Here is a 14514-nt window from a genome sequence, read left to right on the forward strand (position 1 = left end):
CGTGAGAAGTGCCATTATCAAAGCCACTGAATAAGAGACTCTCAGTTTTTCTTTCCGCATTTTGGTTTTTCCTCCCTTTCCAGAAAATTCTGAACATCACTGTCTGTAAGGGACCGGTCATTATTTATCGCCTGGGGGGGGTCGGAGTATTTTTGTTGTCACATCGGAGCATTTACCTGATCCCCCCGTAGAGTATCTAGTTTTTTAGAGATCCCCCTTATCGGTAGTGGAAAGTTTCATGATCCCCCCCCCCCCCTTTTCTCCCAGCCACCGCCAAATAACTTTTTGAATATGCAAGTGATATTTTAATAGTGGTACTTACGTCTCATGGACCTTGAACCACAACGGTAAATATTTGCTCGTCAGATACGAACTGAATTGTCGAGGAAGTGCCAATCTCAGGCTGTTCATCCAAATCCACGAAAACATAGTCATCGTCGCTCTCTGCCTCTCCACTTTCGGATTCTTCATCCTCGGATTCCACGTCATCTTCATCACTCGACAGTTCTTCTGTTATCACAGTCTCTTTATTCTGTCGGTAATAGTGACATCGAATGGCCTTCACTTTGTCAAGTTTCCGACCCACAGTCGTCAAACCATGCTTGTTGAGATACAGGTCTAGTTCTCTTACTCGCAACTTTTCAACTTTGCCACCCTCGCTGAGGTTATCCCATTGAAAGTCCTTGTACGTTCGTTCGGCCTCTTGCCTTCTTCGCTCCTGAGCTGCTCTTGTTCTGATGTCCTTTCGGATCTCAATATCCTTCAAATGATTAACATATGCAATGACGTGCTTCTCTTCCACATTATATTTTGAGCAGAAGCTCTTCATGGTATCCTGATCGTTTCTGATACTGTCAGAATGTTCCTCGTACAGATCTTTAATACATTTTCTTGGAAGGTAATCATCTGGTGTCCTGCCCGTCGATTCCGTCTGATAGATATCCATGAAATGTCCAGGATTGTTTGAATCTGGTACAGGTTGCGGAATTCTTTCCGTTTCTGGACCGACCCATCTATTGTTAGAACACCAGGAACAGAGATTGGAACTTTCTTCTCTTGACTCTTTACAGGCATCACGACAGAATTCCATAAAAAGTTCTCCACGAATATAGTGGTCTTCCATAAACGATTCGATCTTTCGGAAGTATGCTGCACCGGGCGCTTGCTCTTTGTTTCGTTCTGATGCACCCCGATAGTTGTCGAGGTAAACAGGATTGAAAAAGAATAATTCATCAGGGGACTCGCTTACTTTGCTCTTGATGTAATCTTTAAGGACAGGGGCATCATCAATTCTCTCGGCTACCAGACTACAGACATACCAGGCATTTTTCTCCATCCGTTTCTTTTCGTACTCTTCGTATGACTGGAGAGACAGTTGTTTGATTTCCTCTTCTGAAAGATCCTCAAATCTCCTATATTTTTCCCACTCTAGAGTTGCGCCATCCACAAGAGCATCAGAAATTGCCGAGTTTGTCCTTTCGGCTTCACCTTGCCCGCTGTCGCCCCTCGAACGATGACATCGCACTCTATAATCGGAATTGTGAACCCTTGCTAACTCGGCGTCTCGAAATCTAACTTCGTAGTTGGAAACTCCCACGCCCGGACCAGCATCTGTAAGGTCAGCCCATCGTGGCTTTACAGGTGGAAGGCAGAGATCTCCGAGAACTTCAAGACCATGTTTACATGAACTGGTTACCCTTAAAATCCTGTCCTTTCTCGCATCTTTTTCCATGGAATCGACTTCCTCTTTAAACAGATCATCAATGGCATCTAAAATGCGTTTCGTGACTGGTATTATCTGACTAGCAAACAGAGCCCTATTGTGCTCTGACATTTCTGTGTCTTCGCAAAACTGCAACAAATTGTCAATCCTTAATTTCAAGTGTTCTGCTCTCTCTTTTTCGTAAGTGAAGAATTTACAGTTACTTTCTGTTTCTTCGGATAATTTGTCTAGGTCATCTGACTCTGTCATATCATAATAAAGAAAGAGGTCATCGTGTAGTCGCGCGCAGCATTTACGAAATCCCAGTGAGTACTGTGGACTGCCACACTGTAAAATGAAAAGAGCCAAATTGACCCCAAAAGCCAAATTGGCCCCAATTTCTCGAGGGCCAGTTTGGCCCATCAAGGTTCGTTTTGGACTATTTGAGCCAAAACGGGCGGGACAGGTACCATTTCGACCCCTCCAAAATCTGAATTGGCCCCTATGAATTCTACTTTGGAACTTTTTCTCAATTTGGCCCTTCCAAGAGCCAAGTAGGATTGACCAATTTGGCCCCAACGAGGTACAATTTTTGAAAAAAAAAAGAAAATATAAAATTAATTTTCTTTTTTCGACCATATTTCGTTCCCTATACTATTCCTTATAAAGTGTTCCTCTCGTAACTGAACACCGAGTCACACAACGAATTAATCGTTGGCTTTTTCTCGAGACGTGAGCGTGAGCTACCTGTGATGGCATTAGTCGAACCTAGACCACGTGCGTCGGAAACAATAATGAATTAAAGCAGCGAATTCGTCACTGAAGAGGCTGTTTCTTGGATACAGTCGCATGGAATGAGACTTAAGAAAGGAAAGGTAGGCAAAAGAAATTTCTTAACAACGTATTTTACTGCAACTTTACATTCACAAACTTGACCGCTCCATTGATCTTTGTTCGTATCTTATCTTGCAGAAAAAGACGGTTGCGATGGCCAAGATCTCCTTGCCATCGCCCAAGATGCAGACGTACCAAGGCACTACATCCCTATTATAAAAGAGCGTCTAAAGCTCAAGAAATTGATTGCAATGAACGCTGAACCTAGAGATGACACGAGTTCTTCGTCGGTACGATAATTAATTTTCCCACCAGAGAATTTGACGCATGAATGGTTCGCCTCTTCTCCCGAGTCTTGTTGAGTCTCAGCGGTTTCGCAACTAAAGTCACGTGATCAAATTTTGGCGGCGAGAGATAGAGACGGTTACAGTTCGAATACTGCATTTGCACAAGATGGATTTAACTTATTTCAAGATTCTCTGATTTTAGGATCTCCCACTCTAAATTCTTAATCTTTTTCTAGAAAAGATGAACTGATATTTTTATGTCTATGTCTTTGTTTGCATCCACTTAAGCTGATTTTTTGGCTCTCACTCTTTCCGCGTGCAGAATCAAGTCCTTCGAGTAAGACGGTTCAAACGTCGATTGATGATTCAGATAACATCAGCGATTATGAAAATTTAGAGGTGACATTGGCACCGAAAGAAAAGGATAAATCGCCCAAGGATCTCTGTTTTACGGACGAGGCGACAGAACTGAGCACTGTCTAAGTAAGTTCTTGTATATTAAACTTAGCAGGATGGTGAAGAGTACATTATCGATTACTTTCTTTCGATTATATCCTAAAGGAAAACACACAAGGTGCCAGTTGATCAGTTAAAGATGACAAATCTATCTCGGGATTGCACCTACAAAAATGGCGAGATTTGCTTTATTTTTATTGAAATATATTAGATATGTATTTACTTGCACCATGCATAAAACAAAGTAAACCCAATTTTTAAATCTGGCAAATTAAAAAATTAGTGAATTGATAGGATGTTATCAGACAGTTTAATTTTTTTGAAAACAAATATTTACCTACAGGTTCCTCCTGAATGGCTTTCAAAATTCCAACTACCATCGAGGGTAAGAAACTTTTCTTTGTTTTGTTTTTTAAGTCTACAAGCAATCCTTATTTATTCATGAATACTGAACTAAAACTGAAGTGCATAGAGGTATGATTTCTTTTCTTGATAAGTACATATACAGTTTGGTGAAAATACATCATTGATGATCACCATTAGTGTGTTTTTACTTCCTATGCACAGTTTGCTTGCAAATATTTTGCAACTTTGTAGTTGCAAAAATTTACTGTTCTCCAACAACAAATTAATTTGCTCATTTGTTTGTTTTTTTGTACAGTTCTCTGCCTCAGTAGAGTTGGATACCCAGAAGGGATATCTCATCCGCAGCCTAAAGTACTCTGAGCAACAGTGGATTGCAAAAAAAAAAATATTGCATAGTATCCTTGTATGGTTAGCAGGATACTAGACTAAGTTGACTTGGAAACTGAATGGATTGGTATGGTCTAAAAATCTATTGCTTCACCTCTTCTGCTTGCAGTGAAGAGAGACAATTTTGTGGCGATGAATCTCTTGCCTTAAACTAAAAAGTTGCAAAATGTCAGACAGAACTTTTCTGTCTGACAAGCACTTAGGCACAAAACTCAGTCACAGAGAATTGATGCGTCCTCTTTAATTCTTTAACTTAAGTGTGTATATATATATATTCTTTTTTTTTTCTGGCTACAGGCACTTTTTGCACTTTGGCTTGATTTTAATGTGGTTGTAAAACTTGTTTTTATTGTATAGAGTAGCTGATTTTGATTCAGCAATCAGAGATTATGTCCAGCACAAATTTTAATTGTTGGAGATCTTCAATACATCAATCACCTGAATATAGTAACAGAGGGAAGTGTAATTTGTCACTTCTTGCAAGAAAAGATTCTTGATGCTCTCATTGGGTTACTTGGCTCATTTATATTTTCTTACAATCGGTCAAAGGCAATTTTGACTTTTTTTAGAGCAAGCATTGCTTGAAACTGTTTCCTCTATTTTCAATGACTTGGCAAATGCCTGTGGTAGTACTTGCTGATAGTTTATATTTTGATAATATCTAAAGTAGCAATGTGAGTGCATGTATTCTCACATCCACTGGAAGAATACTCTTTGCTGCTCTGAGGCTCTTTGTTTTTCATATGCACAAATCAAACAAGATCTATATTCTTGTGCAGGAACTGGACCATTTGTTGCCTCTGTCTTATTTTGATAATTTTCTGTACTTTAAATCAGTCTTAATTATAAGCTGCTTTACATTACCACATTTGCTAAGTCATTGAAAAGGGAAACTTTACTCACAAGTGTCTCTTGGGTATAATTTCTTGCAATGCTTGTACTGTTAAGAAGTATATTGATTTAGGGAAGAGATCTATTTTAGAAAATGGTTGAATTAATGTTAAATATGTATGTATGTATGTCATATTCTTTCACATGATGTTTCAAAGTTTGTCTGTTTTATACCACAATTAAGATTCTTAATAACTGTAAAATCAGGTAGCATAAAAGGTTTTTACATAAACAATATCTAGAACCTAATAAATGAGTGTTTGAAAGATAAAGTATGTGGTGTATTTTCATTATTTGAATGTAAGGGGGAAAATCAGCATGGGGAGGAAAGAGCCCTCTACTTCTGAAGTGGCCCACATTGGAGCTGAATTAGCTCTTTTTAAAGGGGCCATTTGTGAGAGGGCTGAAATTTCGGGGGCTGTTTTGGCCCCTATAAATTTCAAAGTGGCCCCTGTATTTTTCAAATTCACCCTTCACATGGTCCAATTTGGCCCCTACAACGGGGTCAATTCAGCCCCAAAATTGGTGCCAAAAACAGCCCCATTTCAATGGGGCCGAATTGACCCTAAGCAAGTGCCAAACTGGACTCACTCGTTTTGGCCCCATTTTTGGGGCCAAATCAACTCTTTTAATTTTACAGTGCAGGTGTCGGTTCGTCAACCTCAAAAGCTGATGGATCCTCATGTCGCAAACGAACCGTTTCGCTGGCCCATACAGTGCCTGACGATCCCACTATTGCTTTGGGCCGGACAAATACATTGTGGCGATCGTCCTCAGTTATCAGCTTCTCTTCAGTTTCATTCATTACACTTGACTTCGTGAAAACACGGTGAGAACCCGGGGTCACATATACCATTTTCTCAGGCCAGTCGCACTTTGGCAACCTCCTTGCTTTAGTGTGATCTGATAATGTTAAGATCCTAAGATTTCTGGCTTTGTCAAAACCTTCAGATGTACCTGGTCTAAGGTAAGCCTTGTCATCGGTGCTTCTCATGAAACAAAACTTTCTCGCGCTGGAATTTCTGACACCCCAGAATCGTCTTTTTATGTTTTTTACGTGTGCTCGTTGGTAGTGAGTGTTTTCGTTTGTGTTTTCTTCGCCTTTTGGTGGCTTTTTCCAACAAAATAGGCCTTTGCCACAATGGCGCTTCGCTTGGAGACTTCTTTTGTTTCTCAGTCTCGCCCTGTTGTATACTGTTGTAGCGGATTGAATTAATTTCTTCCCACGTTGAGCTAGTCAGTAGTTGGCAATTGAAAGAAGGTTTTTCTTCTTCACCCTCTGGCCGGTATAGAGGACCGTATCATGTCGTCTACCATGATAAGATGATTTATCCTCAATTGCCTTTGCAATGAAGTCTTCATCTTCCTCATCTAGCTTTGGCTTCGGACCTTGGTTTGACAACTTTCGCCTCTTCAGTCGATTACATTCGATAAGGCTTGAAGCTTGGCGCTTGAGCATTTGGCGTTTTCTCTGATAATTGCTTCGGTGGGCTGGCTGTGAAGAAGCCCCTCCGTGTCTTCAACTTTTTCCTTGAGTTTTTGTACTTCGCTTTGGATTTCTTCTAACGTTTTGGATGACCAAATATTTGTTTTCTTTTGAAGAAGGTTTTCCTTCTCTTTTATCTCCTTCTCCAGCTTTTCCTTCTTGGAATTTAAGCGCAACCTAACGAGGTCGGCTGCTGCCTCATTAGCATTTTTTACCTCTTCAACAACGAATTTAACTCTCTCCGTCATAGACGGAAGATTGTCAGGATCGAAGCCTAGGGCTGTCATTTCTTCTCTAGAAAATATGGATCGCAATATAACTCTAAGACAAATTTTATCCCATTCTGAGTCCATGGTAGTAACGATACCTTGCACGGTTTCCTTATCGAGAACAAGAGCACTATGTCCACTTTTAGTACTACAAGCACTAAAAATATCCAAAAGGAATGACTCTAAATCGACTTCGTCAGGACGGAGCGCGACATACTCAAAACCCTCTGTTATACGAATGATATTGATCCTGAGACCATGTTTTTCATGAAGTAAAGCTTCGCGAAAGGCAACTCTCTGATATTTTGACGGTGCCCCAGAGTGATGAGGTTGAAACGCAAGAAAGTACTCTAATGCTTCTTGAAAGGGGATTGAAGACCTAATTCTTGTCTTAGCATTGGCATCTTGCACCGGAAGAAATAGTTGATCGAAGACATAGAGCAGACCTTGAAACTTGTGCTTCTTTTCCTCTGAAATTGCTCTCGATAATTCTTCTTCTATAACACCCCTATTTTGCTCTAGGGTGCAGCTTTGTTGCGATGTTACAATCTCCATTCTCTTTTTTCCCTGAAGTAGTTTATAAAAGGTGACTTCGTCTTAGATCGAGAAACTCACAGTTTTACTAGATCTATGGGCTTGAGGAATGTATCTTAACGATTGGATTTTGGTAGCTGTTTTCTCTACAAGTTCCGTTTCTTTATAACGCCGCGTTAATTTTCTTCATCAGTTTGAAATTAAAAAACACACCTTTCGCATTTATTTATTTTATTAGAAAGTATTTTGCCTTCACTTTGCGATAATTTAAATCGCGTCAATTTTCTAGTTAGTCTGCTGGTTTATAGTCTGCATTTGACGCACGCACGAGGGAGCCCCCACATTTTTTTTCTTCCGCACGCTTCGCTTGCGTCACGTTCTACATTTCCGTTTTAATTTAATTGTAATAATGGTAAGCATAGTTAAATATTTAACACTGTTATTTACCACTGATCTGCAAATTATAGGGTTGTCTTTCAGATGCCGGGAATAACCCTATCTAAATTATAGTGACCACAAATACCAGTATTTGCAGTCTTTAAATACAAAGAATTAATGTCCGCGTCGTTTCGACGTTTCAATGTTAATGATTACCTATACTATTGCATGCATATTTTATTGTTTTACTTCTCACCAGTTTGAGCGTAAAATAATGGACCAGTATCACGAAGAAATTGCCGCGTTTTCCTTCATGATGATTTTAGTAACATCGAAACGCCGTCAGACAACATTTGCTAGCTTTTATATTTTTATAAAGACTGCAAATCCATCACTTATTTACCTGGTCATTGTCGATATCTGATAAAAGCCGCTCAGTTCTCGCCCTTCGCTCGCTTCGCTTTTCATTATGGCATCGTTTATGGGTACTTCCATCACTTAAATCCAAATGCTTTCCAAGCTGATCACCATTATCGTCCAGATTGCTAAGCTTTTCTGTCATATCTGTCATTCTTGCTCAATTACAATGTCTGAAGTCCAACTGTCGGAAATCTTCTCAGCGCGCTTTTAAAATAATGCTTTGTTGTTGTGACCTACTATTAACTAACATCGTTGTGACATATTAACTTTAACTTTATTTTTTACATATTAACATATAAAACCTATATTTAGCCGAAACGTGGGCACAGAACTCGTTCAATTGCGCTGATTTGCTTTCATTATAAGCCTTTTCAATGGATAAAGAAATTGACTATCTTTTAACAAAAGCTGACTTGAGCAATTACACAGACAATTTTAAACAAATTGGTGTTGCAAAGGTCGAGCATTTCCTGGACGTCGATGACGAAACTCTTGAGCGAGACATTGGACTAACGAAGATACAAACTCGCCGTCTGAGGCGTTTCTTCGCTCAGATACAAGGCGAATCAAAGCAAAGAGGAACAAGCAGTGAAGGTATTGAGTTATCGTTTCTTAGATGATTATTTTGAAGGCCTCTATAAAATAATTGGCTTGTGCTTCAAACCAGCCATGAATAAAAAAACGTAAGGCAACATGGTGCATAATTTGTAACGCAATCCTTAACAAACATTTATTATGTGATCGGTAGGTGTTACGTCCGCCAGTGCTCCCAAGAAGCGCAAGCAGGCGATTTTGTCATTTGGACGCTCTGGGCAACTACAAGTCCTGAGGAACGACTCAGCACCAGAAAAGAAGCCGTGGGAAAAATATCTTCTTCCCAACCCACACACAGAAAGGCTGAAATTCTACAATAGTGTTGTACCGCAGATTTATGAATCTTCATTCGTGAGTAAACAAGCCGGTTTCAAACAGTATCTCCTCGAGCAACAGCAAATGCGTTGGCAGTTAAACACAAAGATAAAAGCCCTTTCCGATAAAGAAAACAACTTGCTTAGAAGCGAGAATTGGGGAGTGTGCCAAAACATCACGAAGTTCATGTCAGGCGTGGATGGATGTAAGGGCAGTGGTGATGTCGCGAAGTGTGAGTCCTCCTTGACCACTGTCAATGAGGCCTTTAATTCAGCATCCGATTTGCTCTCATTTATCGACAACAGACGAAAGAACCTTTATACAGAAGAGCATACCTTAAGGTCGTTTGCAAGTGATGAGCTCAAATATTTCCAGGAAGCTCAAGAGCGAGTGAAGGCCATACACCAAGAGCTGCAGAAAGCCTCCAATGCGCTCACGACCACCCTCATGAGCTTGAAAAGAAAGTTCCCATCTCCCATGGGGAACAACGGCCAATCCCGAAGAAAAAAAGAAAACAAGAGAAAAGTGAAAAAAATCAAGGAGAAAAGGTTGCATCAGCGAGCAGCAATTCTCCTAGAAACACGTACCTCAAAAGAGGTAGCTAAAGAGGTTTTCGATTCACTCGAAAAGAATACTTACAAATGTGTCTCAAGTATTAATGCAGGATTCACTGCGAGATTTGTCAAGCGTCTCCACCTGGATCCTCTGCTATGGCTTTTGGAAAGAGGCGTGTTTGAAACAGAGCTGGCACGCAATTTGAAAGTGGTAGTGGCCAGAATGAAAGAAGAGAATAGCAGTAATGGTGCTGAAAAAGGGTCAAGTTCGGGCGAGGATTCAGATGAATCTGACGAGGAGACTGTGCAAGAGCCAGTGGAGAGGGCTGCCGAAGATTCTGACACGGAAGCGGAACAAGATACAGCCTCACCAAAATAAACACTTTTTTTATTTGTTGTTTTCATTCGGCCGCGTATTAAAATAATGAAAGTTTATGATTTTAGATTACGATTATCTATAAAACAAACTGAAACGTTATGAAACAATTTTGAGCAATTGTAAGTATTCCATTCTCAAAATCTTGATTACCTTTCTAATTTAGATCGTGCCTGAATAAAAACGTGTATGTTAGACTACGATAGTGATTCTTTTTTACAAAATGGAGGGTCTGTAAAAGGGTTTGGGTTTTGTGTCTGGGCTAGAATAGAGTTTATATAATACAAAATACAACTGAACGTGGTCTTGAATATATGGTTGGGGGTTTAGTGTCCCAGCGGCAAATCCTACCAAAGTATTTACAAATGCAATCACCCGGGGTCCCGGCGCGACCTAAAATTCCTTTTTTTTGGTCTGATCCCCCCCATTATGCTTGTCAATTACGGCTGATCCCCCCTAAAGGTCTTCAAAAAACCATGTGATCCCCCCCTAAATACTCCGACCCCCCCCCCCCCCCAGGCGATAAATAATGACCGGTCCCTAAGATGTTTCAGTGTTTAGCAGCCATAATCCGAAAAAATTCGCGAAAGGCGAATGACGAGTAAGCAACTGATTAGCGATATCAAGCACTCGTGAAAATTACAATAATTCTCACGTCTGTTGTTACGGCTTTTCTCAAGGGGAGAAATCTTATTAAACTTCGAAAACATGACTCTCGGAAAATTCAGACGAGATTATTTCGCTAATAATACCAAGCTCTTTACATGGATGATGAAGTCCACAAAATTTCCGTGAAAAGAACAATCATGCAATCTTGAATTACTAACTCGGTGAAAGTTAGTGGAGGATGTTGGGTTATTTAACATGATTCAAAACCGACATTAAACAGTATACTTAAATTTGATCATAAATGTTTTTAACATCCTCCGTCGCTCGGCTTGCAAGTCTTTAAAAAATCTCCTAATCAACCAAAAACGCACTCTATCCCAAGATTCTTCCCTCAATAAATCATCTTCTCTTAATTAAACTCGAAAGTAAAGTTCTGGGTCAGTCTCACTTTCAGAATAAATCTAAAATCAAACACCACTACCTCGAGTAACCAAATAATGAAACTCGACGTTCGCTTGACACCCCAACAGAGAGAGGCTTGTTTTAGGACCAGACAGATTATTAAATGTATATATCCGACGTAAATAACACATTAGACTATTATATGAAAGATCTTTGACGAATACACTGAAGCAACGGTCCAAAAACACGAATGAAATCAATTCTAGTTGAAGTGCCTCATTTCAATTTAGTTTTTTTTGGAGGAAATACCAGATTTACACACGCCATTGCAGTTAACTAACGAGCAAACTCTCACAACCACAAAATAGAAAAAAAGAGGTATTTACTTGTAATTACTGTCCTTGCCATTTACTTACTGAACAGAACAGTCTCCGTACATTAATTAATCGCGATGAGAGTGAAAAATACTTTCCGTAAGATCATTGTCTGTTTTTGAGAAACACGTTGTCGTGACAGTCTTAGCCAAAGGAACTAGCCAAAGTATTTCCGTTGTTTTTTTAAAAAGTGTACTTGCGCTTTTTCTTCTTACGCGCTCTCTAAATGACAAGTGTCGAATTGCGACAGATATACTTGTAAAAATAATGTTTCTAAGTTTATCGTATCAAGAAAAGCGGATCGCCCTAAAGTTGAGCAGGCTTTGTTTAACGATTAACAATGACCGTATATGGCTACTTTGGAACAATGGCGGAAACAGCTTTAAAATACGCGCGGGATTTTTCAAAATTTCCGATTATCATACGAGCGGTAGATTTAAACCGTCGGCAAAACTGATGATAAGACAAATCCTCTCCGTGAGGGTGATTCTGGTAGACTTTTTAGGATGCAAATAGTCACGGTGGGGTGAATGGTGAGGCGACTGTAGCTTTCGTATCTGAAATAAAGAGATGTCACCGTTTTTTCCTTTACATTGCCTAAAACTGGCGAAATATATATATATATATATATATTTAGAGGCTCACTGTGCGATACAAAGGTGATGAGAGCATGTGTAACCTGGTATTAACGTCCGAAGCCTACCACGCCGTTGAATCATATAAAAGACTATCGTCATTTGCTCGATTGTTTAATGTGCGTGTATTTAAATTTAAATGGAAATAGTCGCTCACGCTCGTCAATTTCTCCCATTCGACTCGACTGTTCAATCCAAGTATATTTAAATTTCGCGCTTCGTAAGCAAGAAAAACTGAATAATCTCCTCCCACAACTTTTTTGTGTTTACACAAACCGACATCTAATTGATACCTATTCATCCTTTTGTGTGATAGCAGGAGGTGAGATTTTTTTCGCATAGTCATGTTCTGCTAGTTTCTTTCTTTTTTTTTGCTCAACAGGTTACGTGTATTCAATCACATCACTGACGTTGTCAGATTCATCTACCAAATTTTAGGGCAATCAAATTTCGCGCGACGAAAGTTATCCTATTTTCTTAGTTTGCATAAAGCGCTGCGCAATCGCCTCCCATAATTTTCTTTCGCGCTATAAAACGCCTCCTAAGAGAAACTCAATTGAAATCCTATCGTGACAATTTGACGTTACGGCGCTTTGAAAACACTAGACAAATTTAAAAACAGGTAATTTAGTGTTAACAACTAAGTTGAAAATGTAAACTGGCCACCGTAAAGAGTAAAGAAGCTGACGTTTCGAGTGTTAGCCCTTCGTCAATCGCTTAAATTACCTGCTATACTCTCCCACTCTTTTCACATCATCTTAAAGCGATGAAAAAAAAAATCACACCTTCGTTAGATGCCACGCGCAAATCCGCTGTAAAACTCTGATAGTTTTTAATGATAAAGACTTACTTTTAAGCAGGACCTGCTTTTTTTTGCAAAAGATAAATAAAAAAACTCGCACCTTCTTCATTGTGAGACCTGCTTTTTTTTGCAAAAGATAAATAAAAAAACTCGCACCTTCTTCATTGTGAGACTTGTGAGAGAAAAAAATGTCACACCCTCATCTTGCCACGCGTTTGATTGAAAACGAAAATAACTCAAATACATGCTCTCGCAAAAACTAGAAGCCTTTTGAATCATCTTTCTTACAGCGGAAATGAAGATGTTTCGGTGAAGCCTCTCTATTTAATTTGTATGACCTCTTTTGAATTACCATTTTTACTCGCTCAAAAATTGTTCAGTTTATGGAAGATCTTTCCGTCATTACAGCCCTAAATCATTCGGGTTCTTTTGGAAAGAATTCCGTTGAGTTTAAGGAAAAAAATAAAAATGTTATTCAACAGCCTATGTCGGTTCTTCTTGGAAATTAAACACCACAATTAAGGCTTCAACTGAAAATTTTTCCGCTTCACCCAACTTCCCGTCTCTCACTTATTCATGCATAAAGGGTCAGCGGCCTTTTAGATAGCTTGATATAGTTTAACTGCAGTCAGTTTCGATTGGATTCGGGTCCACTTAAGCATTAACATTCAGTGTCGCTGTCGGGCACTAAATACTACATTAATTATCTAGAGCTGTTTTGAATCTTTTCAAGTCACTTAGTTTTCGCTTGAACAAGCAAGAAGAGTAACATATCAAAACAGCTAATAAAATAAAAGTTATTACATTGTATCAATCCATCAATTTTCTCATGCAACATACCCATACTGACGCGATTGACACAAGGGAAACAACTTTAAAGCTACAACTAGATAAAAGCTACTGAAAGATGTGGGGTTCTTTGATATGATTGTGAAACCAACATTATTCAATATACAAAAATTTTATCTCTTCTATCTACTAGTTCCGTCTCAAAAACAAACAAACAAACAAACAAAAAATAATCCCATCCTTGCTCGACCTTCGCTCTTGATAAATTCTTGTTATAATCGATCAAAACGCGCTCTACCTTGAGGTTTATCTCGCAATTCTCTTGATTCATCGCGAAAGTGAAGCGTTTAATCAGTCTAATGATCAAAATAGCTATACAAATAGTTATATAAATAACTTATCAATACCAACACCTTCGCTAAATCCATCGTTCAATGCTTTGGATGAGGATATTTGAAACGCAACGAAAGTGCATTTAAGGTACACTTGCACGGCCAGTTAAGATATAGATGCAATTTCCGGTCACTCAAGGTGGGACTGGGAATGATACAGCGGAAGTATTAAGAGAGATCGCGCCTCAAGGAAACTTTGAAATATTATTAGTTTTACGACAAGTTGATTTCAATCAAAAATAAGATAACGAAAAGAGAAATTTAAGATGAGAAAACAACACAGTCTCCCAAATATATATTTTAACTACAGTTATTTTCGGATGGATTCGGACCACTCAAGCATTAACATATTCAGGAGTAGGTATTTGATTCACATATTCAATGTCCCTGTCGGGCGCTAAAAGTTACATTAACTAGACGCATATTTGTGCTTGCTCGGGCTTCCTGTCGGAAAGAAACTTAGGTTTTGTGCCTGCATTTGTGTGGGTCTGCTGCGAACGCTAAGAGCATATTTTTGTATACGTTTTGAGCATATTATACTCAGTATCTGTGCTGATTTTGGACCGCAAAAACCGCGCTTCTTCCGGTGTTACACCCTAGCATTTGCTTATCAGCCAAAACGTCGCGCATTCGTGTTAAGGACTTGATTGCTATTTGCGACT

At 39.2% G+C, this 14514-nt stretch overlaps 2 protein-coding genes, 1 long non-coding RNA gene and 1 pseudogene across 3 annotated transcripts; 2 read left to right on the forward strand and 2 right to left on the reverse strand.

The window, feature by feature from the left end:
• Nucleotides 1-229: 229 nt before the first annotated feature.
• LOC149035116 (uncharacterized) lies at nucleotides 230-1991 on the reverse strand. Its single transcript, XM_089192603.1, has one exon. It carries the CDS (start codon nucleotides 1970-1972, stop codon nucleotides 326-328), a length of 1647 nt encoding a protein of 548 aa, XP_089048729.1. The 5' UTR covers nucleotides 1973-1991; the 3' UTR covers nucleotides 230-325.
• Nucleotides 1992-2928: 937 nt separating this feature from the next.
• Nucleotides 2929-4272, forward strand: LOC149035117 (uncharacterized). Its single transcript, XR_016182606.1, has 3 exons — nucleotides 2929-3306; nucleotides 3623-3664; nucleotides 3941-4272. It is a non-coding gene; the product is annotated as an uncharacterized LOC149035117 (long non-coding RNA).
• Nucleotides 4273-5557: 1285 nt separating this feature from the next.
• On the reverse strand, nucleotides 5558-6421 carry LOC149035118 (uncharacterized; annotated as a pseudogene).
• Nucleotides 6422-8239: 1818 nt separating this feature from the next.
• On the forward strand, nucleotides 8240-10046 carry LOC149035119 (uncharacterized). Its single transcript, XM_089192605.1, has 2 exons — nucleotides 8240-8604; nucleotides 8759-10046. Exons 1-2 carry the CDS (start codon nucleotides 8385-8387, stop codon nucleotides 9850-9852), a joined length of 1314 nt encoding a protein of 437 aa, XP_089048731.1. The 5' UTR covers nucleotides 8240-8384; the 3' UTR covers nucleotides 9853-10046.
• Nucleotides 10047-14514: the final 4468 nt, after the last annotated feature.

The sequence above is a fragment of the Pocillopora damicornis genome, chromosome 13 (assembly GCF_964200805.1).
Source record: "Pocillopora damicornis chromosome 13, jaPocDami1.2, whole genome shotgun sequence".
NCBI lineage: Eukaryota > Metazoa > Cnidaria > Anthozoa > Scleractinia > Pocilloporidae > Pocillopora > Pocillopora damicornis.